Source organism: Leptosomus discolor, chromosome 6 (assembly GCF_034619465.1).
Source record: "Leptosomus discolor isolate bLepDis1 chromosome 6, bLepDis1.hap2, whole genome shotgun sequence".
In the NCBI taxonomy this organism is placed as follows: Eukaryota; Metazoa; Chordata; class Aves; order Leptosomiformes; family Leptosomidae; genus Leptosomus; species Leptosomus discolor.
Window position 1 is genome coordinate 44,301,946 of NC_141396.1, and position 23,283 is coordinate 44,325,228.

Here is a 23,283-nt window from a genome sequence, read left to right on the forward strand (position 1 = left end):
ATACTTTTATTGATGTCAATGAAACTGCCACTAAGTTCCAAGCTAATTTTCTGTTTGATGCCATTTTTACTCTAATGTTTTACTACAAAAGATTAATATTTTCTTACATTTACACCACCTTTCACACGCCAATGTATCATGACCCTCTGTTCAAGATATAGACCTATATTCCATGATGTTGTAAATAAAGACCTCAGTGCTGTGAATATGACTACATGACTGTGTAGGTTACTGATGTGTATGGAATTATTCATGCCATTAAAATTAAATATACATATCAGCATGCATAACTGGAACCCAGCACTGTATGAGTTAAATGAAAGACATATGCTCTGTTCTTTTAGAATATATTATCTTCACTATATAAACTCTAAAGTGTTAGCCGATTATTAGATATATACTTTTGACAATGAATTTTAAAATATTAAAATCTTTATTTCCCTTCCACCCTTGTACTGCCTGAAAGAAAACCATAAAGTTCCAAATAAATCTTTGGAAACTTATACCAGAGATCTTTTTCAGAAGAAGCAAAAATATTAAGCATTGCCCAACTTCAAGCAAATATTTCTTCTTGCAAGTGGAACATCAAAAGAGCTTGTGCATATAACACATCAAGCTGTAGAGCTGGCAAGCGTCCACTGCCATGTCCAGATATGAAACAACATAAAAGCGCTATCATTTTTCAACATTTTACAATTGCCATTACAGGCATTTTGCTGTAAATGATGTGCAGCAAATAACAAGCATTATACTGGCTGGAGTAAGAGAATAAAATGCTTATCTGATCATTTGATAGATCATCTGACACTTGTTGAGAACAGAAGGCTATCACCTGGGGTAAAGCACTTCAGATGAAGGCACCACTGTCAACAGAGTTCTGCACAGCATGTGTTTCTGGTATGGAACACATGCTGCAAGAAAATAAAAAGAGCCCGAGTATATCTGTCAGCTTGGAGCCTTTGAACCTTTCTGGATGAATACTGCATTAGGCGTCAAATCTCTCCAGTAAAAATCCTGGTTTTCCTGATGTTAGAGGTTGGAGTCACTGAGCTTGTAAGAGCAAGATTTCACCTTGTGTCTTCCCAGAGCAAGTATCAATCGACCATTCAATCCATGCTTGTTCAAAACAAAACTTTATAGCCTGTACCCTCTAAAATATATTTAAAGCAACCTGTAAAGTGTATTATTATGTTGGTTTTCCATATAAGAAAAGATTCTGTTCCCTGCTACTACGTCTCAACAGACTGATACGATGTATTTGCATCACAATTTAACTGGGAAAAGTTTGTACGAAGCTTACCTTCTAAAAGAAGGACTGTAAATGATAACTTTTTATAAAGATGAGAACAATAAGCCTTCGTATTTCAGATTCTGAAATACGAAGGCTTATTGTGTGAATCAAATTTCGCACCATATTTTACTTATTTCTATCAGTAATGACAAAAGAGAGTGAATTTTAGCCATGGTATTAGACACCATCAGAAGCAAATTCCTTTAAATAGCTCCCCAAACTGAATGCTTTGGCACCAGCAAACAATTAAATCAAACTTATGCCTCCATGATTAATTTTTCATATAATAATCCAGGGCAATACAAATCTCACTCTGCAAATAAGGCAAGTACTTTAGTACCTATCTATCACATCTGTAGGGTTTACCAAGTAATTTCATATCTTGCACTTGAGATGGAAACCCTAAAGAGGCATGCAGACCTTTCTGAAAATCAGGGTATCAAAGAAGTTTAATACAGCCAAGAGAGAAGTTGCCATAGATAATCCATAAGCTTGTGTGAGAGAACTGCTGACCAGGAGAAGAGTGAGTTCTCTAAACCTGACAGAAACAAGATTTTGGATTTTGCACAAAAATTTCCTCCAGATTTTTTTACCCCAAACAAGGTAATTAGACACATGCTTTCACAGTTTTGTTGTTTCCTTCTGGGTGAAAAATCCATCCTGATTGAAATAAAGCAGTCTGCACATTAATGCAGCAAGAAATTATTTAAAAATGGAATTAGTATCATATATCAGCAACTTCCACAGAAAGCAATAAAGGTATTTCCTTTGGGTATTATTTCAGGAATTTACACTAGAAACACAGGAAAGACTGATCTCAATATTTTCATCTACAAAAATTTTCACAGCTGTGATCAGAATGACCAAATACATGTGCTTCACACAAAGACACCATTTTCAGTTACTTACTGCTATGCTTCCCTCGGGGAGCTTTGCTGGTTGCACTTTATATGGCATGCTCTTAACTTCGAAGGACACATTGGAAGAAAGAGCATAGACATCATTCTTTCTCTGAAAATTATATAAAAAAAAAATTATAAATAAACATGTTGATACTTAAAAGCATTATGAGAAATAAATAGAGAACAAACGGAAAGCACTTATTTCTTAAGGCAAAGATGGTTTCTTTTGGTAAAGGGACGTGTATGCATCCACGAGACAAACACAAAATACAGCATAAAGTTGAAATACAAAGATGGCACGCTCAAATGGGGAAAAAGGGTTAGATATGCAGAAAGACACATAGAGTTGTTTCTCATACTTCTCTCTGAAATAGGAGACTGGTGAGTTGGAAGCAGGCGGGTGGTTTATGGGGTGTCTATGTTTTAAAACCTTGCCTCTGCTCTCACAGCCCAACAACAAACATGAGTATCTTGAGATTTCTGGGCCTATGTTGAGACGAGGCTTTTAGAGCCCCCCCCCCCCCCCCCCTCCGATCACATCAAAGGAATGGCTGTGCCTGCCCATCAAAGACCAGCAATAGGAACAAACATCTTTGCACGTCACTTAGAGTGTGACTGATTTCCTATTGCAGTAGAGTTCAAAAAACCCGGGACAGCTCACCTTGCTTTTTTACTACATTGTGCAGCTGCAACAGGAATGTAGAGCAGTCATTGTTTAACTGGCTGCCTAGTAAAATATTTCTCTAGCTCTCATTAAGCACTTCAACAAACCCAAAGATGTGCAGACAAACCAAAATGTATTTTTCCGTCAGTTCTCTGTGTTTCATTTATACTTGCTTGTACTTATTACTAGATTAGATTAGGCATTACCTTCCCTGGTTCAGAACAACTAAAAACTGATACATCATACAGCTCAAGCTGTGACTTTTAATTAGTGCTTTCACCTCATTTGGAAGCCAGGTAGGCACTGAAACACTGCATCTGACCCGTTGTGTGTCTCGTGCTGTTCTGACCTTGACAATAATCTCCTGCTCTGTGCAAACTGCCTTGAAATGATAGTTAAGTGCTGGTACGTTTATAGTTCTGTTATGAACTGGCATAAGCACTGACATATGAAAGTGCATGTCCCTTAAAAGAATCTTAATGGTTGCAACATTTACTACAATAGATACAAATATTTTCCACACACATATTTTGAATCCTGTTGAGCTCTTAGCATCATCGATATCTACTGGAGTTAGTTTTGAAGGCTAAAGTACATCAGGGATCAAGCAAATCTTTCAGTTCATTTTGAATTTGACATGTTTCAATTTCAGTGAATGTTATTTTGTAACAGACAGAAGATCCTGCACTGGAACTACATCCTCTTTTTCCTTGTTTTTATCCCTAGGAAGGATGGCTGAGTGGCTACCATGCTCTTCTGGAAGTCAGTAAACCTGTTTCTAATTCCATCTCTGCAACAGATTTTTTTGGGTGACACTACATGCAACTTATCTTGTACATCCCATCCCATGTAAAGTTTGGGTGATGATATGGATCTTCTTTCAAAGTGCATTGATATGCTCCGAAAAGCATTAGATTGTTAAGTGCTACTATGTCCACTAGAATCCTGTCCCAGTTTGGGCTAAATCAGAACTAATTCTGGTTTAGTGGTTTAACTTTTCAGTTAAGTCTCCTCTAACTAATGGCATTTTCTGAAACAGCAGCACGTTTTTCCAGACAGTGACTGCTTCTAGCAGTGATAAGGCCTGATACTTATAGTTCGTACCAAGGAATGGGATGCAGAGAGGCCTTTGCTTATACTTGTTCTTATAGCGACCAAGGTCACTGCTAAACCTTGTACTCCATGTTGGGGTGCCGGGAGTGAAAAAGGTCACATCTGCAGGAAGAGCGAACTGGACAGGTGACCCAAACCTGACCAACAGAGTATTCCATCCCATACACGTCATATTCAGTATAAAGCTGAGAGATCACGAGGGTCTCTTTCTTCTTCGATGGCCAACATCTGAGGAGGACTCTCTCTGTTCTTCTGTCATCGATCCCGATCCGTGCATCCCTGAATCCAGTGCCTGAGTCCAGCTCCTGCATCCTGTCCCTGCCTGCTGCCGAGTCCACCCTGGGACTGCCCCAGTGCCAGCCCTGCAGTGTGGTGGTGATGTATTGTCATCAGGGTGGGGGGAGTTACGTTCAGTATTGGTTTTCTATATATTTGTACATATTGTATGTATTTCATTATTTCCTTATTCTTATTATTATCTTTTCTTTTATTGTTATTGTTTCATTAAAGCTGTTTTAGTTTTCTTTTCCAAACCGTAAAGTCTCTCTCTCTTGTTCTCTTTCCTTTTCCCTTTTGGGAGGGGAGAGGGGTTAGTAGAGAGCGTCTGTCATTTGTTAGTGGCCGGCCCAGCCTCAAACCATGACAAATCCAGAGGGCTAGGAGTTATGACTATCATTACAGATCTTTTCATTAGACTCCTTGAGGCAAACAACTTTAATCTTTTGTATGAGTCTATTTTTGAAGCCCTTCATCACTTTTGCTACCTGTCTCAATCCTTTCTGAAACATCATGACCAGAATTCAACACAGTATTTGATTACTGATTTACAGAAACACAGAGCCTTGTAAGTAAAGCAATCATTCATTTTGGCACCAGCTTCTTACAGTCCAGAGTATTTGGAACATCACTGTCACTTCTGTAAATCTCCTTAAGCAAAACTCTCTCCCTCCTTCTACTTCTTGTGCATTTAGGAGTTCTGCTCCATTGACAAGACTTGGTTCCTATACAATTATTCAACAGCTTTTCCTCCCTACTAGGTGGTGGTTTTCTCTGGAATTTCCTGTTGCATCAAAGACATAAACCCTCTCAAAGAATTGCTTCTCCCCTTTCAACTGTTTTGTGGAGCAAAAACTGATGCAAGAAGATCCCATGATAATTTGGGCTAATGTTTCTTTCCTTCATTGATGGAGAAAGGTTTGTTTGTGAAAATGACCTGAAACAAGCATAACTTAAACCTGGGAGCCCACTTGGATGCAGCTGGATGACCATGGCTCAACTCAAAGTTTTCACAGAACTGCTGAGGTTGGAAGGCACCTCTGGAGATTGTCTACTCCAACACTCAGAGCAGAGCCAACTACAACAGTATTCTCAGGGCCATGTCCAGTTGGGTTTTCAATATCTCCAAGAATGGAGACTCCATAAACTCTAGGAGCAACCTAGTCCAGTGTTTGACTACCCTCACAGCAAAAATTCTTACACACTGATAAGATTCCACCTGAGCCTTCTCTTCTCCAGACTGAACCGTCCCATTTCTCAGCTTCTTCTTGTATGTCAAGTGCTTCAAGGCCTCAATCATCGTTGTTGGCCTTGGCTTGACTTGCTACAGTATGGCCCAGTTTTACTCCAGGAAGCCCTGGACTGGACACAGCACTCCAGATCTGTCTCACCAGTGCTGACTAGAGCGGAAGAGTCACCTCCCTCAGCCTGCTGACAATGCTCTTCATAATGCAGCCCAAGAGGCTGTTGACTTTCTTTGCTGCAAGGGCACACACAGTGGGATCATGTTCAACTTGGTGTCCACCAGGACCTCAAGACCCTTTGCTAGAACACTGCCTTCCAGCTGGTTGGCCCCCAGTCTGTAGGTGCATAGGGTTATTCCTCCTGTGGTACAGGACTTTGCATTTCCCTTTGTCACACTTCATGAAATTCCTGCCAACCTACTTCTCCAGCCTGTCAAGGTCCCTCTGAAGGGCAGTACAACCATCTGGTGTGTCAACCACTCGTTCCAGTTTTCTATCATCTGCAAACTTGCTGAAAGTGTACTCTGTCCCATTTTTCAAGTCATTAATGATGCTAAATAGTATTGCCCCCCCCTGTATTGACCTCTGGGGTACACCATTAGTGATGGACCTCCAGCTGGACTTCATGATGCTGATAACAATGCTTTAAGCCTGGAAGTTCAGTCAGTTTTGAATCCTCTCTGTCCACCTATCTTCATTCATTTTGACCATATCAAAAACCTTGCTAAAGTCAGGATAAAAAACAATGACTGCTCTCCCCTTGTCCACCAAGATGAACCCCATTTATCTCACTACAGAAGGCTATCAAGTTCATCAAGCAAGAATTCCCCTCTGTAAATCCACACTGACAACTCCCAGTCAGCTTCTTGTCCTTCAGATGTTTGCAAATAGCTTCCAGGGTTTTTTCCTCCATCATCTTCTCAGGGATTGAAATCAGCCTGACTGGCCTGTAGTTCTCTAGATCCTCTTTCTTGAAGATGCGTGTGGAATTTGCTTTCCTTCAGTCCTCAGGAACTTCTCCCAGTCACCATGACCTTTCAAAGATAATTGAGAGTGGTGTCGCACTGACACTGGCCAGCTCCCTCACCACTTGTAGGTGTATCCTATCAGGTCCCTTACACTTTTGTATGTCCAATTTGTTTAAATGTGCTCCTAACCTGATGTTCCTCAACTGAAGGTAAATGTTAATGGCTGCAGGTTTTCCCCCTGGTCGCAGAGGCCTCAGATAACTGTATGGACATTTTACCAGTAAAGACCAAAGTGAAGGAGGCATTGAGTAACAGCCTTTTCCATGTCTCATTCAGCAGAAGACCCATATTTTCCCTAGCCTTCCTTTTGCTGCAGACATACTTACAGAAGCCTCCTTGATGCCCTTTAAGTCCCTTGCTAGGCTCAGCTCCTGGTGGGCTTTTACTTTCCTAACTCTGTCCCTGCATGCTCAGACACTGTCTCTATATCCCCCACCCAGCCCAAACTGACTCTGCTTCCACCTCTTTTGTTTCCTTTCTATGTCTGAGTTTTTCCAGAGGCTCCTTACTCATCCATGCAAGCCTATTGCCACCTTTCCTTGACTTCCTGCATGTCAGGATGGACAGTTCTTGAGATTAAAGGAGATGATCCTGCAGAATCAGGATCAGTTCTCCTGGACTCCTCTTTTCTCCAGGATCATCTCCTATGGAGTTCTTCCAAGCAGATCCCTGAAAAGGCTGAAGGCTGCTCTCCTGAGGTCCTGGGTCATAGTTCTGGTATTTGCTTTCTCTGTTCTGTCTTCTTTTTAAAAAACTAGTTTTCTTGTCAAATATATGAGTGTTTACTGGTGACTTGAAGCCAGCACGTTCATGGCCTTCTGGAACTCATTTCCTTATTTTGTTCTTTTACAATATCAAGAGCAGACAAATGTTTATAATCATAACATTTAATCTCTCCTTGGGGCTTATATTAGGAATAAGCAATCTGAAGAAAACAGCCTCAAATGACTACATAGGGACAGCCAAATCAGCTCCTTAACGTAGATGGCATGTAATGAAGGGGAACCTTTCAATACCTTTTCTATCAACAGTGTTTGAAATGAAAAATTAGACCGATTTAATATTGGACTTGGAAAATAAGTATTTTTTATACACTTCCATGGTGCTGAACATCTATGAGATAGTTGTCAGAAAAATACTTTTCCTTATCACATTAATTATTTACCATTTTCAGACTCAAGCAATTTGTCATCTTTTACACTACAACACTAGACTTCTCACACAAAGTCTCAGCATGTTTCTGTAGTTGTGCAATTATTTGCATTCAGGAAAAAAGCCTGAAAAAAGCCTTATGTTTCACTTCTAAGCAATTCATATTAAGCAGGATTCTGGATATGATTTATACTTTTTATAACAGTAATCCATAATGGAGAGAGCAGGATATGTTATATCATTAAAGAAGTTGACATTAGACATGCAGCCTGATTGGCTAAAGTACAATAAAGCCATTAACTCTCTTGAAACATCATATAAAGGAAACACAGCACTCATGGAAAGATAAATCCTTGCACCTACTGTACATGGCTTATTTCATTTTCAGCTTATATCAGCACTAAGAACATCAGAGGAGGGTACCTCCTGTGGATTAATGCTTGGCTGAGGTTAATAACCTTGGGTTGTGCCCACAGCTATTAACCCTCCTCGACCCTTCATTAGGCTCCTGGAAATGCTGCACATCTCTATTGCTTTACAGAGAATACGAAAGACAGAGTATATTCCTGCATTCACAGAACTATGTGTTTGTGGCAAAGGGCTTTAAAACAAGGACTGTGGTCAGCATCAGTTGCAAACAGGATTTTTACTTAGACCAACACCTTGGAGATACAGGCAGCTGTCTCTCCTACAGCCTTATTTTTAATTCTCAAGTCCTCTGTGAGAAACAGCATATCTTTACCATACCATAATTTAAAATAGCATACAATTAAATATTCAGTATTTACTGGAAGCAGCAGGACCTGTGGTTTGCAATTCAAGCTGAGGACTTCATTACGGCTCAGAGGAGGGGGAAGTAGGAATTTGGTATTTGTGAATGTCAGTGCCTCATGACCAACAGTAGGGATCCCAGCCCTAGTTACACTGGCCTTTTGAGGTTCCCCTTGTGATAAAACAAGCAGTGCCTGCTCTTGTGCGCATCGCTGAGACAGTAGCTTGCCAATATCCTGCTCAGCAGGCAAAATGTGACCATCCCCCCTGTGTTGCTTGGGTGGTAGATCCCTGCTGGTGTATTTATTAAGGCTTCTCTCTCTCTACACTCTTCAGTTTTACAAATAGATTTTTGAACTGAAGCCTTTGTTTTCTTTAACAGTTGAGAGACATGGAAGCATCCAGAAATGAAGGAAAGTGTTCCCAATAAATATTCACTGCAGTGTTTCCCTAAGTACAATTGAGACAAACAGAAATAACATGAGAAGTGCTGGAAAATCTTGGACAAGCTGAAGAAGAGTTCTCCAGGCTCCAGTGAAATTCTAGTGGTTTCTGCAGGAAGGTTAAGCAAAGACCTGAAGTCTCCCCAAAGCATCTTTAAGGCATATGGAGGCACCCTAGTCAGAGCGCAGACTAAAATCCAGGAACAAACATGGCCCACAGGGAGTTAGACTAAGGGCAGGAGGAACAAAACTTTTAGCAGCTTAAAGAAGTCTGACAGGTCATTGTTCTTCTGCAGGTTTGAAGAGTTTAACTACTGGAGAGACTCCCCAGAATGACTTTGTTCCATTGCCTCTATGGACCATTGTTCAACTTCTCTGAAAGACTTTTTCTGGTTAGATGTAGTCCAGTGAAGTCACCCTAACTGAAGGGCACGTACTTTCTCCATTGCAAGCTGCATGCTGCAGTGGAATTTCCCCCCAAGAACTTCTGTCTGTTGCATATGAAGTTCAGTGCTGTTACAAGAATATTGGCCCTGCTTGATTAAAACTTGCTTCCTTTTGTGTCTGCTGGAGTCTGGCACATTTTAGAGACAAAAGGGTAAGCAATATGGTGCTACCTTTTAAATATATGCTTTGGGAATTCATTAGCTTGCTTTCTTTGACCCATACCTCCAAAAACCTGAACTACTGCCAATAAAAAGAGTAGCTTACATAAATGCTGAGAGTAGAGGTCATACAACTATTTGTTCTTGTACTAATTTGTTAAAAACTGTATGTGTGACTCTGTACGTGGTCAAAAAGTACTTGTGCTATTTGTAATGAGAAGGTACGTCCCCCCAAATGTATCTGTGACCAAAGACAATACAACTCCTTTGAAAATGAACACATCTTCATCTCTATCATTAACTTCTATGCTTCACGTATGTTTTACATTCATTTAAACAGATTATTTTAAATTAGAATAGAGGCAGATATTTTGTTGTGATTTCAGAACACTTTAACATACAGATTTTAATCGTTACCGATTTAAGATGTTTATTTCTTCATATACCTAAGGTTACCTGTGCTTTAGCACATCTAGCAAGTCTCATGTTCTGCTCTTGTTAACATTTTGACATTATTTTAAATAACAATGAATGAAAATTAAACTAGTCCACACCCAAAAAACCCTCCAGCTAGTTCATCTCTGTGTCAAGATCTCTTTTCTTTCTAGCCTTGATTCCACATAAACAATCAAATCCAGTATAATACAGTATTTTTGGCCACACACAAGTTTTTTTTTACTTATTTTGTTTTTTTCAAATAAAAACAGTTGTTTGATGTAAGGGCAAAATTCTCTGATTACTTCCTGCTTTTGTTATTATACGTGGCTCGAAGGGCAGCACATTAAATTATGACTTTTAATTCTCAGTCCAAATTAAACTAATCTACTTAGATGTCCCTATACAGCTTATATATGGCTATTAATGAGAACAAGATCTCCCTCTCACTAATTTTTCTGGTGGTTCCCCACTTACATCCACAGATAGGGAATTTAGGCTGGCTGCAGAATTATGTTTTGAAAACACTAAGTAAGCTTCCCTCAACTGAGATGATTTCCCCTGGACATGGAAAGAGGTTCTGTGCTGGGGGATACTGAGGATAGAAACTATTGTTCCTTGGGGTCATATCCCACTTACAGACAGAATAACTGCTCCCACAGTAAAGAGGAGAGGGATTAAAAATGATTGAAAAAAGGAGCCTATACAAGAGCTAGATCTCTCACCTGTCTTGGATCACCTCCGCCAGTTCACCTCTGCTCTGACTTCTAAGCCTCTGCAAACACACACGTGCGGCACAGAGGACTGGCTGCATTGCCCCACTGTGCTGGTTATCTGCATTCTGCCTCAACAGCCTTTGGGCAGCTAAACTGAATCCTTGTCCCAAAAGCATGACCTGGCCTAGAGAATTTCTACCACACTAAAGATTTTCTGAGTCCGCCAGTAGTAAAATACAGAGATTCTCAACAAAACTTCTCACGAAGGAAGTACAATTAGAGCATGCACTCTAAGAGTGATGACAGCCCCAGGTGCCAGGCAATGAAGGCAAAGGAGGATGAGAGGACTGAGAGCACTAGCTGATGGCTCAAAATAACAAGGTATTACATCAGGCTGCTTCTCATTTTCTATACCCTTCCAGACCTCTCAGTTTCTTTTTATGTTATTGTAGAGGTGCAGCTTCAGCAGAAGGGAACACCATCATTCTATAAAGCAGGGGTGTGGGGTTTCTCAAGCTGAGGAAGGAATTGAATTGACATCTTTCAGTCATGAATTCTCTAATGACTAGACTTCCAGCTCTAGCTTCTGCCACTGAATATTGAATAAAATCTTCTTTAAGTCTTTCAACTAATGCTATAGGTACCTCGAGTCATTTTTGGATACTGCCTTCTGAGAGGGTGGAAATATTCCCGCTTAATCCTGATTTGGGCACCTATCCTCCTGATAAGGGATAGCCCTCATGCACCACCCTGATGGTTAGTGCAAGTCAACTTGTCTGAGGTACCTCATTGTCTCTGTATGCTGTATAGGGAGCCTAGATATTTGATTTCAGGTTTTGGATACCAGTCTGGGACAGGCACTTAAGTGTGGCTGTTGCAGCACTCATCACCTTTATTATGTCAAGCATATATTTACATTTTTAGGCATCTAAAAAGAAACAGGAGCAGTGCATGTTCAGAAACACTGAAATAACAAGTATTTAATGGAGAAGCCAAAACATGGCATTGTGTACTAAGGGAGCACTCGATTAGAGTGTGGCTGCCATGTTTCTGTTGCTTTTCAGCTTTCTCAGATTAAAATTAGATTTTTCTCCCTTCTAACTATTAAAGTTCATTGTCAGGGGTGCCAAATTCAAATATCTGGATTTGTCTAAAAGTCAAGAGAGAAACAATACAATTATTTCAATAATGTTAAAAGAAAATAAAATAAACTTCAAACTTTTTGGGAATCTTGCACACCCTCTGTGGTTTTTTTACATTATTGCCTCTCCAAGCTCTCCCAGGAGATTTTTATCATTGTGAGGAACTTCCAATACAGGCTGAAATAAGAGTGAGCTGAGTTCCACTTCCCACAGTGCTGTAAGTGTCCAAAGAGTCTGCAGCCTGGATGGATGTCGCAAATGAGACAGATGGTACAGATTCATCATTTAGAAACACACTTTCAAAACAGATGTTTTACTAGCCAACTCCCAAGTTTTATATTAAAAAGTACCCAAAGAACACTGGGCAAGATCCCCTTGGATCTCCCCATGATGACTCAGAAATACTGATTAGACAAATGGGGACATAATAGAGCCCTAACAGAACACAAGGTAACATAACCATGTAAGGTTGTTTCTCTTTCACACGAATCAGGCTATTATTTCCTCGATCAGCAAGTCTGAATCCAAAAGTCAGCCTTACTAGAAGGTTCATATTTACAGCCAGGCTTTGAAGTTAATCCAAAAAAGTCTGTGCTTCTTCTTGGTCTTTGCACAATGTCTGTCTCCATCTTTGTTGGCTGGTTGGGAAATTTGGGCTGGTTTATTTACTCAGACATGTCTGATCATTGCACATCATTTAACTGTTATTTGGCATGGGAGTTTGAGTTTTAAGGTGACAGATTACAACTGTCAAGAGGCAAAGGGGTCAGCTGTTGTCAGTACTAAGTGGAAGAGGAAGGAGTCACTCAATACATGACAGATCTTTTGGGGCAACAAAATATACAAGCTGATCCATATAATTGAGATGAGAAACATGAATTATTTCATCCTAATATTAATCAATCTCTAATTAATCTTCTCAGGTTTGCATTAGCATATCTACAAGAATACATAATGACAGTGTGTTCTCAGCTTTAACGAACACAAACAATTTCTTCTGCAGATCATCATATCTTCATTTAGGTTATAACACAGTTGAGGAATGCTGTATGTCATCATCATCCTGCTTTCTTTGGCATATGAAAACGTTGTACATTAATTGCATGTACAAAAGAGTTTGGGATGTTGCTTTGGAGACAGCAACTTTTCCTCCAAGTTTCTTTACATAACCATGACTGTGCAGCTCAGTCTGGCCCTTGAGCAGTCCTTCCTGGTTCAGAATCACCACATCCTGATTACTTTGACTGTATTTTAATCCCCAGTTTGAGTCTGCAGATTTCAGTCTAGCTAACAGCAGTTGTTTTTTAGGTATACTTTAGTTTACTTCTGGAATAACTTCAGGAACTAGAAGTTTACAGGACTAAGAGCAGATTACGCCCTTTTTAGGAAACTAATTACGCTCTACAGTCTTTTATGGTGATGGCTGTATAACTGTTAATTTTAAAAGGGAACTGTTTTGAGGTGAGTGGGAGGAAGGTAACCAGATCCCATCACACTATTTGCTCGCTCTGTCTTCTCAATATCTAAGTTTGCATGTGAAGCAGGGGTCGTGTTATTCTGGCAGCTTCTTAGACATAAATGGGAGGATGCAACAGTTCTCTAAGGACTACCTTTTTTTTACTTAGAAAAAAATCCTGTTGCTTTAAGTGGAGTTTTCTGAGCCTTTACAAGGCTCGCAAGCTACTATTAGAAGGAAATGTTTCCTAAGGATACAGATAAAAGGTAAAATCACAGCCCATAAAAAGCCTTGTTTGACAGCAGGGGTATGCAAAGACAGTGGAATAAGCAAAAGATGTACTCGTAAGAGTGTTTGCCATGAGGTCTCTGCACCCAGGGACTCTACAGGATGGCTCATCCTTGCCTCTGCCCACAGGCTGGTGTAAGGTTCCACCTCTGCCTTGAGCTCATTGAGTGAAGGGAAGCGCAGCCATAGCAAGCAGGATTTATTAAGGAGCAAGGAGGAGACAACAGGGCTGCAGCACCAGCATTGCCTGGTGTGTTTGCACAGACTGGTGTCCCAAGGTACAGCTTTGACCCTTTTCCACCATCCAGATCAGAAGGAGGGCAGAGAAGGTGTTTCAAACCAGCTGGATAAAGCACCCTCTGCAGATACCTCTCTGTCATGTCACCGGCTGCAGAGTTAGGCAACCAGCTTTGATATCTAACTTTCAGCCGACTAAAATTAGGTAAGATGAACCCCACTGCTCCTGCATTAAACATGCCACTGAATTTCATGCAGTTATCCTTTTTCTGAACCTAAGGCAGGCTAACTAAGCTAGAAAAAGATTCTGACTTAATTAAGAGTCACTAAGAAAAGGAGATTTCAAGTCTTCTGTAGCTAGTTTGCGCCAACTGTTACACATCCTCTGTCACAACCAAAAACTCACAGAAAAACTCTGTTTCTCATTACATTTGTTTAGCTTTAATCTCTTACAGTTATTTCTTGTTACATACTAAACTGGACTCAGAAAAACTTTTATGAGGCTACTTCCCACTGAAATAGCTGTACACAGCCTAGAAAATTGGCATCTAAGGATCTGTGCAAGGGGTTTCATTTATGTGGGTTTTTTTCACAAGACCTTTTTTTGGACTTCACAGACTTAACTAGATTTCACTGGCAGAATGATGAACAGAAATCCTTGATTGGATCTGCAATATGTCAGGTTCAGTTCCCAGCAAGGCAGCTAGCTAGGGAGCTAAGCTTTATCTTTCACTTGTGAAGAAGATGGGGAAGGTTCACTGTGATATTGCTTGCACACTGCAGTGGTGAAAATTATCACAGATTGTTCCAGCCAAGGATTGTATCTCTACCTCTCTGCCCATCTCTGTGTGTTAGAAACGGTGAACTAGTGCAGTTCTTAACTAAACTTAACAGGGACTGCCAGTGTATGAACATCAGACAGTTTCTTATTGGAATTAGAAAAAATTTGAATAAAATTTCTGTCATATTTTCCAATATACACGTTTTTCCTGTGAGTACAGAGATGCTTACATACCAGCATTTTCTGTGCAAAATTTTGTAAGACCTTTGCAAAAGCTTACACCAGAAGATGTCCATCCCAGTTACCCAGATTTGGAAGCACACAGAGACATGCAAGCTGTCAAGCTTTTCGGCTTAAATCTGAACCAGAGCCTGCCCTTATTTCCCCACTAGCAGATGACTCACTGAGCAAGCCTAAATGAAGTACATCCAGTCCAGCCTTTCAAACACATTTGCTAAACATGCCTCCTCTTAAAAGCATTGTATTAGTGTTAAGGGAACCAAAGAAAGGATATGAAAGTTTCTTGGGACTGATCGTTAATAGAAAGAAAATGTACTGACAAATGAGGAATTAATTCACCTAGTAGTATCTGAAAGGATGCCCTTTGTTACTCAGCTAGACAGAAATCACTTTCTCTCAAGCAAAGCCAGATAGTTCTATGCTCTCTTCAGTCATAATGGTGCTAATAGCTGTTGCAGAAGGAACACAGAATGTGACCTTAAGTCCAGACAGATAGGTAGAAAACCTTTTAAGTCATCCTTTCGGTAACCGCTGCCATAGTCCCATACACTAAGACAGGCCCCTGACCCCCAAAGAATGCACCCATTATGGGTTTGGAGCCATGATGAGTAGCTATTGAGCTGGCATTCAACTTTCTGTAAATACTGTCCCATCTGCTCTCTGTTTCTCCAGGAAAGCAAGTCAAGCAAGGAAGAATTTCTTTTATCTACTTTCATATTTGAGGGGAAGGGGAGAAAATAACTTATAAGGTATGAGTAGCTTAATTTAAAGCTCCTGTTGTAAGCTGAAGATCCTCAATTCTTCTCTTGCTAGGGTAAGAGCTACTGTGAGGATAAATCATTCTTCTCCTACAGCTATGGGGAACACAGGGAGGTTCTTGCATTACAGGTAGAAAGACAGAAATTAGAAATTCCTTGAAGAACGAAGGTGATAATCCATCAGTCTGATCAAGATAGGATCTGCAGTTATTGCCTAGTAACAGCAAACTGAATTAAATTTCTCAGTGTACTGACCAGTTGTTAAAGATAGGATAAGTAAGCAGCATGCATGTGATCTAACAGGAACCAGTGAGATGTTATCTTCAAAGAAAGTGATAACAAAAAAGGATTTGCATTTGGCCCATTCAAATTCACCATTTGTATTCTTAAATATCTGGTGAAAAAAAAGATGCAGGGGTCTTTGTGTATAGAAAGAGATCTTTATGTGCATTACCTCCAGGAATGTTTGGGCCCATAGCCGGGACCTGATTTTTAGCGCTGCACTCTTCCCTCTTTCCAGTTGTCCTACAGTACAGGAAATCAGGACACACTTCACATTTGTACAGTTCTGTGTACAAAATAAAGAGAAGTTATACCTACGCTTTAAAAATGTATATAATCATTTTCAAATGCTATAAATCAGCAAAATAAATCAACTTTCCCTTAAAGAGTTAAGTAGTCTGAAATCACTAATTTAATCTAATATACATGAGATACCCCACAAGTCATTGTGAGAACTATAAACCAAGGTGGAGATTCTTTTTGTACCACCAATGAATACAACCGCCTACCTGTAGTCACGAAAATAAAAGTAGTAATTTTCAACAGTATCTACTCTGAAGAGCTCTTAAAATGTCCAGGTACTTATCAATCCTTTGAAGCATGTGCTTTGTCTTCATCTATCAGTCATTTTGTGTTTTCAACACTTTTTTTCCTGTTCTCTATGCCTGAAGTCTTTATTTATGTTCCTAAATCTTTCCCCTCTTCTAACTCTCCTGGTTTTCTTACTGATGTTTACACTATAGCAGCCAGAACATTTGCTGAGATTCATTAATTGCTCTACTTGAAACTTGTTGTCCATGAAACGTTCTTGATGAGCAGTGATTCTGGCTCATACACAGGGCTGAAGACAAAAGCCAAGCAATGCAACTTGAAGCTATATACTCTGTTAAAGTCTGCCAGAAGATTGTCACAAAAAAGGTTAAAAGCTGACTGGAAGCCACTGAAGGGAATGAACAGAGTCTCATGGAGTAACCACAGAACAATTGTTTGGGGTGTAAAAAGGAATAAAGATCTCATAGAAAAATGATTAAAAGTGTGTGTAAAAAAATGTATGGATTTATATATACAAATGGGTTTTACCTGACAAGTTTTGGTTTGATTCAGGAGGAAGGCTGAGGTTTTAATTGATTCATATTTTTATAACAAAGCAGAGAATCCTTCCCTTACAGATGCTTTATTGACACTTGTGACAGAAGGTCTTGTGACCTCAAAAGCAAAGCTAAGTTTTCACAACTATATTCCCTCAGGAGAGTGAGCATGGCTGTGCTACCAAAGCCCCTACCTCAGAAAATGAGATGATGATATATGTAACAGATCTGAAAACATCCTCAAGGAATCCTGTATCTTTATAGACAGCTTTCTCCACAAACCTCTATCTTATCAGAAGTTAAGTAGAAGCTGTATGCTTGATCACTGTTTTCTAAATCTGCCTGAAAATGAAACTGTAAACCTTAGAACTTGCAACTATAAACCTTTTTTTGAAAGAAATATTTCAAAGTATCTGTTTATTTGGCCTTTCATATTTAAACATCCTCCAACCAGATTTACTTATCTTTCAGGAAGGAGGAGAGCTGTTTTCATTAATCATAGTGGCCAAAACCACATATTAACAAAATAAATCATTAGTATGCAGAAAAGTCTACTTTTGGCTGACATTTTAGGACCTAAACACATATTTCTATTTTTCTTAGTAATGCATTTAGCCTGTATTGATTTTCAGAACACTGCAACATTAGAACCAATGGAAATCAAATGTTTAATAAACAGTATAAATAGAATAAGAGGTTCTCAGAACATTTTCCTCTCTGTGAAAATGCTTTGATGAAAATGAAAATAACTTGAAAATTCTGACCAAAAAAAAACCCGAACAAATTTTAACAAAGAATTACTTTTGGCCAATCAGTCATTTCCAGAGCAACATTCACTTTCCATGTATACTTCCAATATGCCAATAAAAATACGTATTTTTTTCTGGATCCGTAGTATGCAGTGCTGAAGGCATGAATTGGGACATCTTTAACTGAACAAATGACATATTGCTTTCCTATGCCCATCCTGGAAAAGCCCTGCTATATATCCAGTGGTAAGCACTGTACCAAATCCTATCCTAATTTGTGCTTATCAAAAGCATATTGTACTAGAAGACTCCTCATCACAGTGCCTATTTTATAGTACTAAGTGCTCAGCTAAATACTATCTGTCTACATCAAGCAGCCGAAAAAATCTCTGCTTCGTATTTTAAGATGCAGGCACGGTGCATACTTAAGAACTTTGTTAACCACTTTCAGTTGCTGCAGTAATTTCTATGGTGGCAGCATATGAGCCTAATCATTGAGAAAGATAACTGATAATTAAGGTATTACTGAAGAATGGATTAAGCGTTCTGTGGTATTGCCTGGTATGTCTTTGAATGCCCAGGCGTTTTTCCTTCAGCTCCAGAGGAATCAGATTCTTCCCAGGGTATTAGGTTGATGAAAGAATTACACAGGAATCAATAGTGATTATTGTTTAAAATGGGTTCATCTGTGATTTTATTCTTAATAACATTATGGTATTCATTACTTTCAGATTCTATCTTCTTCCTGTTATGAAAATTGCCAAATTAACTTTCAGAAGCAGCATAATTATTCTATTCCTCCAGAATACTTAGGTCTGTGAGGTTCTTTTCTTCCTACAAAATTCTAGTGATGTCAAATAATTCAATCATGAGCTTGCAATAAACAGCTTAACAAGAGACTGGACAGCATGAAAAACTCTGCCTGAGGTTCATAAAAATAGATGGAAAGCACTGACATGAATCCCACAGCTGACCTCAAGGTCAGCGAATTTGAACACAGCCTCTAGGCAAGGGGAGCAGATACCTACAATGCTGAAGTATGCTGAAGGTGGGACATTGAACACAGAAATGGAAAAAATCCCAAGCTTCTCAAAATGCAGTCAAGCCCAAACACTCAGGTACCAGGCTGACTAATCAGAACTATCTTCCTGGGACAGAGATCTTTGCTCTTGCTCCAGCATTGTCTGGAATGTTAAAAATGCAGGGACCTGTCCCATCTGTCTTGCTTGTGGGACTGTAAAGGGAAAGAGTCTTACCTTTCCACGTGTACGTAAGTACCTACCAGGGGCAACAAACATACTCGAAAGTATTTGTATGTCAGAATTGTTACTTTACATGAAAATGTGAATTTTAAGTGTGAGTTACTCTTTACGAAAGAGCCAGAATGCTAGGGCTCAAGTTAACAAGAAGAGACCTACCTTTCAGAAGTCAGAATCTGAAATTTAATTTGTGGAACAGGGACTCATTCTCTAAATCTGTGCTGAAATTCCCTGTGACAAGTGTGCCATGGCCTGACCACAGAGGTTTGTCTGCAAACAGCCAGGAATTTGGCATGCATGACCTTTAACATAAAAATCTGTCAAATAAAATCGCTAACCTGGGGCGTGGTGATATACAATAAACACTATTTCAAAGTGAGAGGTGAAAAATCACTTAGAAAAATATTTTAAAATCTGCAAATAAATTGTAGTCAAACCAACAGCCACCTTGACATGCTGCATGCATAGTCCCAGTTTATAGTTTTTAGATAGCTCACCAATATTTTTGCAGAGTTTCCCCTGTGTGGTTCTGCCACTGTGACATCCCTCTTCCTGATGTAATGAGAAATTGTGGAATTATATAAAAAAGCAGCAAGTTCAGGAGTGTCTTGTGGAATAGCAAACTGCAAAGAGAAAAAATGTGAATGGTAATGACATACTCATACAATAATTCTAACAGATTTGTTCCCTTCTCAGAGGTCTTGAATTTTGGATTAACACTGTTTTTTCCATTTAACAGCACAGTCATGAGAATATATTGTCTTCAACTAGGAGCATGATGAGTAACAGTACGGAAAGGTATCGCCCAGTTACAGGAATTACAGCAGATAACATTTTTTCCCACTCTTCACTGGTGTCAGTTTCACTGCTGTACTTAATTTTGTTAGACTCTTGGGGCCAGATTCTGATCTCTATAACAGGATAAATTCAAAGTTGCTGCATGGAAGTCTAGTCATTAGTTCAGATCAGAATCTGCCTATTGAAATATAATGATTTTACCAGATTTTGAAAGTAAAATTTTTTAAAAAAAAGGAAATCTGAATTCTAGCAACACAACTTTTGATCACTATTTGTTACAGATTTCTTTTAGAAACAACTCAATTTTGTATAACGCAACAGTTTGTTCATTTCTAATCTCATACTGAAATGCATTCTCTTCAGCTTTATCTTCTCTTCACACATTTTTATTCTCTGATTAAAACCTAATTTTATTGTTGGCAGTTTTGTCTTTTAATTTCTGCAAAGAGCATTTATGGCTTCCTTCAAGAAGCCTCAGAGAACACCTGGGAACCAACTGCTGCGGAGGGAAGGATAAATTCTAATTCACAACAATCCAATCATGTAAAAATCACAGTAACATAGATGTGGAAATTTGCAATAAGACCTTCACAGGAACTCACTTAAACATAGACAAGACTATTCTTTAAAGGCCTCTAATTATAGAGCTACATCAGATCCATTTTATCAGTTCCTATAATCCCTGAACACAAAATATCTTAAACAAAATCCTAAAGGAAATGTTTGTAATTGTAACAAATGTTGTAGCACTAAAGGTAAGAGAATATCTGTAAACACACAAAACCTTCTACACACTAATGCTGTATAGTACTAGATTTGGAAAACTTGTACCATTCATCTGATTAAAATGATGAAAGAAGGAGCTGTTTTGACATTGTCTAAGATCTTCAGTCAAAAGCATCCTATGAAGTAAAAGATACCATAATTTATTAAGTGATGAAAACCCCTTAAGAAAAAAAGAATTTTTTTTTTTCCTGTTGCTTAATTAGGTTAACATCATCTTTTTTTGCCATAAGGGAACAGTTAAATAGCTAGTAAATCTCTCCTCAGTGTGATAACATGTGGGAATTCTCTTTCCAAGATTCTTTCACCAGCACATTTAGGTTTCTTTAATGATGACAAATTAGAAGAACCACAACATAATGACACGCCTTTGAAGAAGCCTTCAATATATGATCACAGCTGATACCTATGTAGATGCATTTGAACACTAGATGATTTCTATATTGACTTTTTTTTTTTCATAGATTCTAGAGTGTTAGCATCTTCAGTAGTGAATTATTAACAGCAAAGGTTCCAAAACAGCCCTCTGTGATTAAGAGAAAACATACATATCTCCTGCAACAATTTAAAAGCAGAATTTCTCCAGTGGCCAAGATGTTCAGGTTAAAGACGTTATTTTATCCTTCCTGAGCTAGTAGCATGGAATTGTAAAACTCTGTCTCTGTAGCTATTTTATATGCCACAAATTTAGCACACGATACCTTATTTTAAACGGATTCTCACTCTCTCCCTTTAACTACAACGGACTATCTTTGTTTCCCCACCAGGGAAAACTGTACTGCTTTCTTCTCCTGAGCCTTGGCACTTTGAGCAGATTTCCAGATCTCTCCAGTTCTTCACTTCTCATTTCAAAACCCAGTTTAGCTTTCCTCTTTTTCTAGCCAGGCAACACCCTCTGCTGCAAAGTGTAAGTCCATCAGAAATGTTCTGGCAGAGGACTTTATGTAAAAACTGTTATACAAGAGGTGTCAGTGACCATTCAACAGCAATGCATTGGATGGTATTACTGTGTTCAGTCCAGGACTTACACACAGTAACAACAGCTCTGCAGCAGCAGGAGACACTGTCTCTGGAAGACATTAGCTCCTGCCAGTCATGTTAGTGGATGTACCTTACCCATGTGGTAGATTTTAGCTGCTATTTTGCTGCTTCCCTGACAGATGCCTCACTCATGGTACTACAGTGCTCAGTTACTGCGAATGTGCTGTGTGTCGCCCTGTGTCATCCATCATAGCTGGAAACCACTACTTATACCTCTGGTATTTATAGGCACAGGCTCCATAAAACTACTTTTTGTCATCAGTCTGGGGAAAAAAACCCCAACTTGTCAGGAATACTGTCTGAGGCGAAAGTCCATATAGCTGAGGCCTATTCTCATCAACATTGCCTTTAAGAAGATATGGAAGGAAGAATAAGAACAGGGCGTGCATACACAATGCTCTCTCCTAATAACTTGCAGCTTCAAAACGTTTTCAGCTCAGGGACCTCTTGATCTGCATGAAGTTTTTGTTCATTTATTAATCTTCACTGGACTTCTCTTTTGCAAATTTGTCCAGTTTCCTCTCGAAACCATATAAACTTTTAACCCTGACTGCTTCTTTTGGCAACAAGTTCCAGACGTCTAGTACCTGTCACCATGAGCCACCACTTCCTTTTGCTTGTTTTGCATCTGGCTCTACAGGCTTCATTTGATGCTCCAATTCCTATGCAGTGAACACACTGCATTCCTGCGCAGGAATAGGCAGAGAGCAATCAATCCCCACCCACACTCTTCCGGACACTTCTGATCTTGCGGATTGTATTTGTGCACAGTCACCTCCTTTCTGGATTGAAGCACCTTCTTCTGCAAGGCAATCTGTCCCGTATCTTTGATCAGTCCTTTTGCTCCTCTTTACACCTTTTTCAAGATTCATAATTTTATTGTCCTTTCATGTCCCTCACTGCCTTCGGAGGAAGATAAGCTACAGAAAAGGAAAAGTCCCTAAATAGGTCTTCCCATGTGTGCACAGGTCTGATTTATCTTTGTGGAAGAAACAACAAAGCACAAAGCAAACCTTTCTACAAGACAAGCAATTCAGCAATGAGGAGGAATATACTGCTTTGACTGAAACTGAACAATCTTCAGTCATTTCAAAGGGGAAATACCCAAGTACCCTAAGAGAGCTAGGTTCTGACATCCAAGAGGAGCCAGGCATATAAAGTCCTTAGCCTTATTTGGAAATTTGAGCCAGGCATCCTGCTGTTTATACAAAACCTGACGGAAGCTGTCTCTATCCTCTTCCCATCTGAAGCAATAGATAAGCCTTACCTATTTGAAACCTGATTCGTGTATTCATGCTGTTCATTGCTTTGAAAAACTGAAATAAGGAAAGGGTGTTTAAATTCTTGCAATAATGACTGTGCATCTAAAGTCATATTCTGCTAAGACAGATGGACCATTATTTCATTATTACAGGAACATTTCTCACAAGCCTCACAAGAATTTAGTCTTGTTTATGTAACAGATGCAATCATTATCAAGTAGAAGCAGAAACAGCAAACTAAAAAATACCCCCCCCCCCAAACCCTAAGATCATCAAAAATACATTGCCTGAAAAAGTCATTAAGAACTGTGTTCCCTCTTCTACCCAGGAGCTCTGCCCTCCTGACAGTAATGCTCCCACCTCAGCTTCTTAATTGAAATGTAAAACAGAACACAGTGGCTAGAGAGCAGCTGCTGAACTCCTTTTCATGTACTTGCAACCTGATCTAACCAGTGGCTTTGAGATGCTAGGCTTGAAAA

The 23,283-nt window shown here is 39.3% G+C and overlaps 1 protein-coding gene across 1 annotated transcript in view; it reads right to left on the reverse strand.

The window, feature by feature from the left end:
- The window catches only part of ITGA8 (integrin subunit alpha 8), a 111,804-nt gene that overhangs the window by 7,638 nt on the left and 80,883 nt on the right, over window positions 1–23,283 (reverse strand). The window contains exons 26-28 of the mRNA XM_086466502.1: window positions 19,418–19,543; window positions 15,997–16,110; window positions 2,201–2,302 (exon numbers count right to left, since the gene is read on the reverse strand). Coding sequence (XP_086322628.1) covers window positions 2,201–2,302; window positions 15,997–16,110; window positions 19,418–19,543 — 342 coding nt within the window. The remainder of the gene's footprint in view (window positions 1–2,200; window positions 2,303–15,996; window positions 16,111–19,417; window positions 19,544–23,283) is intronic.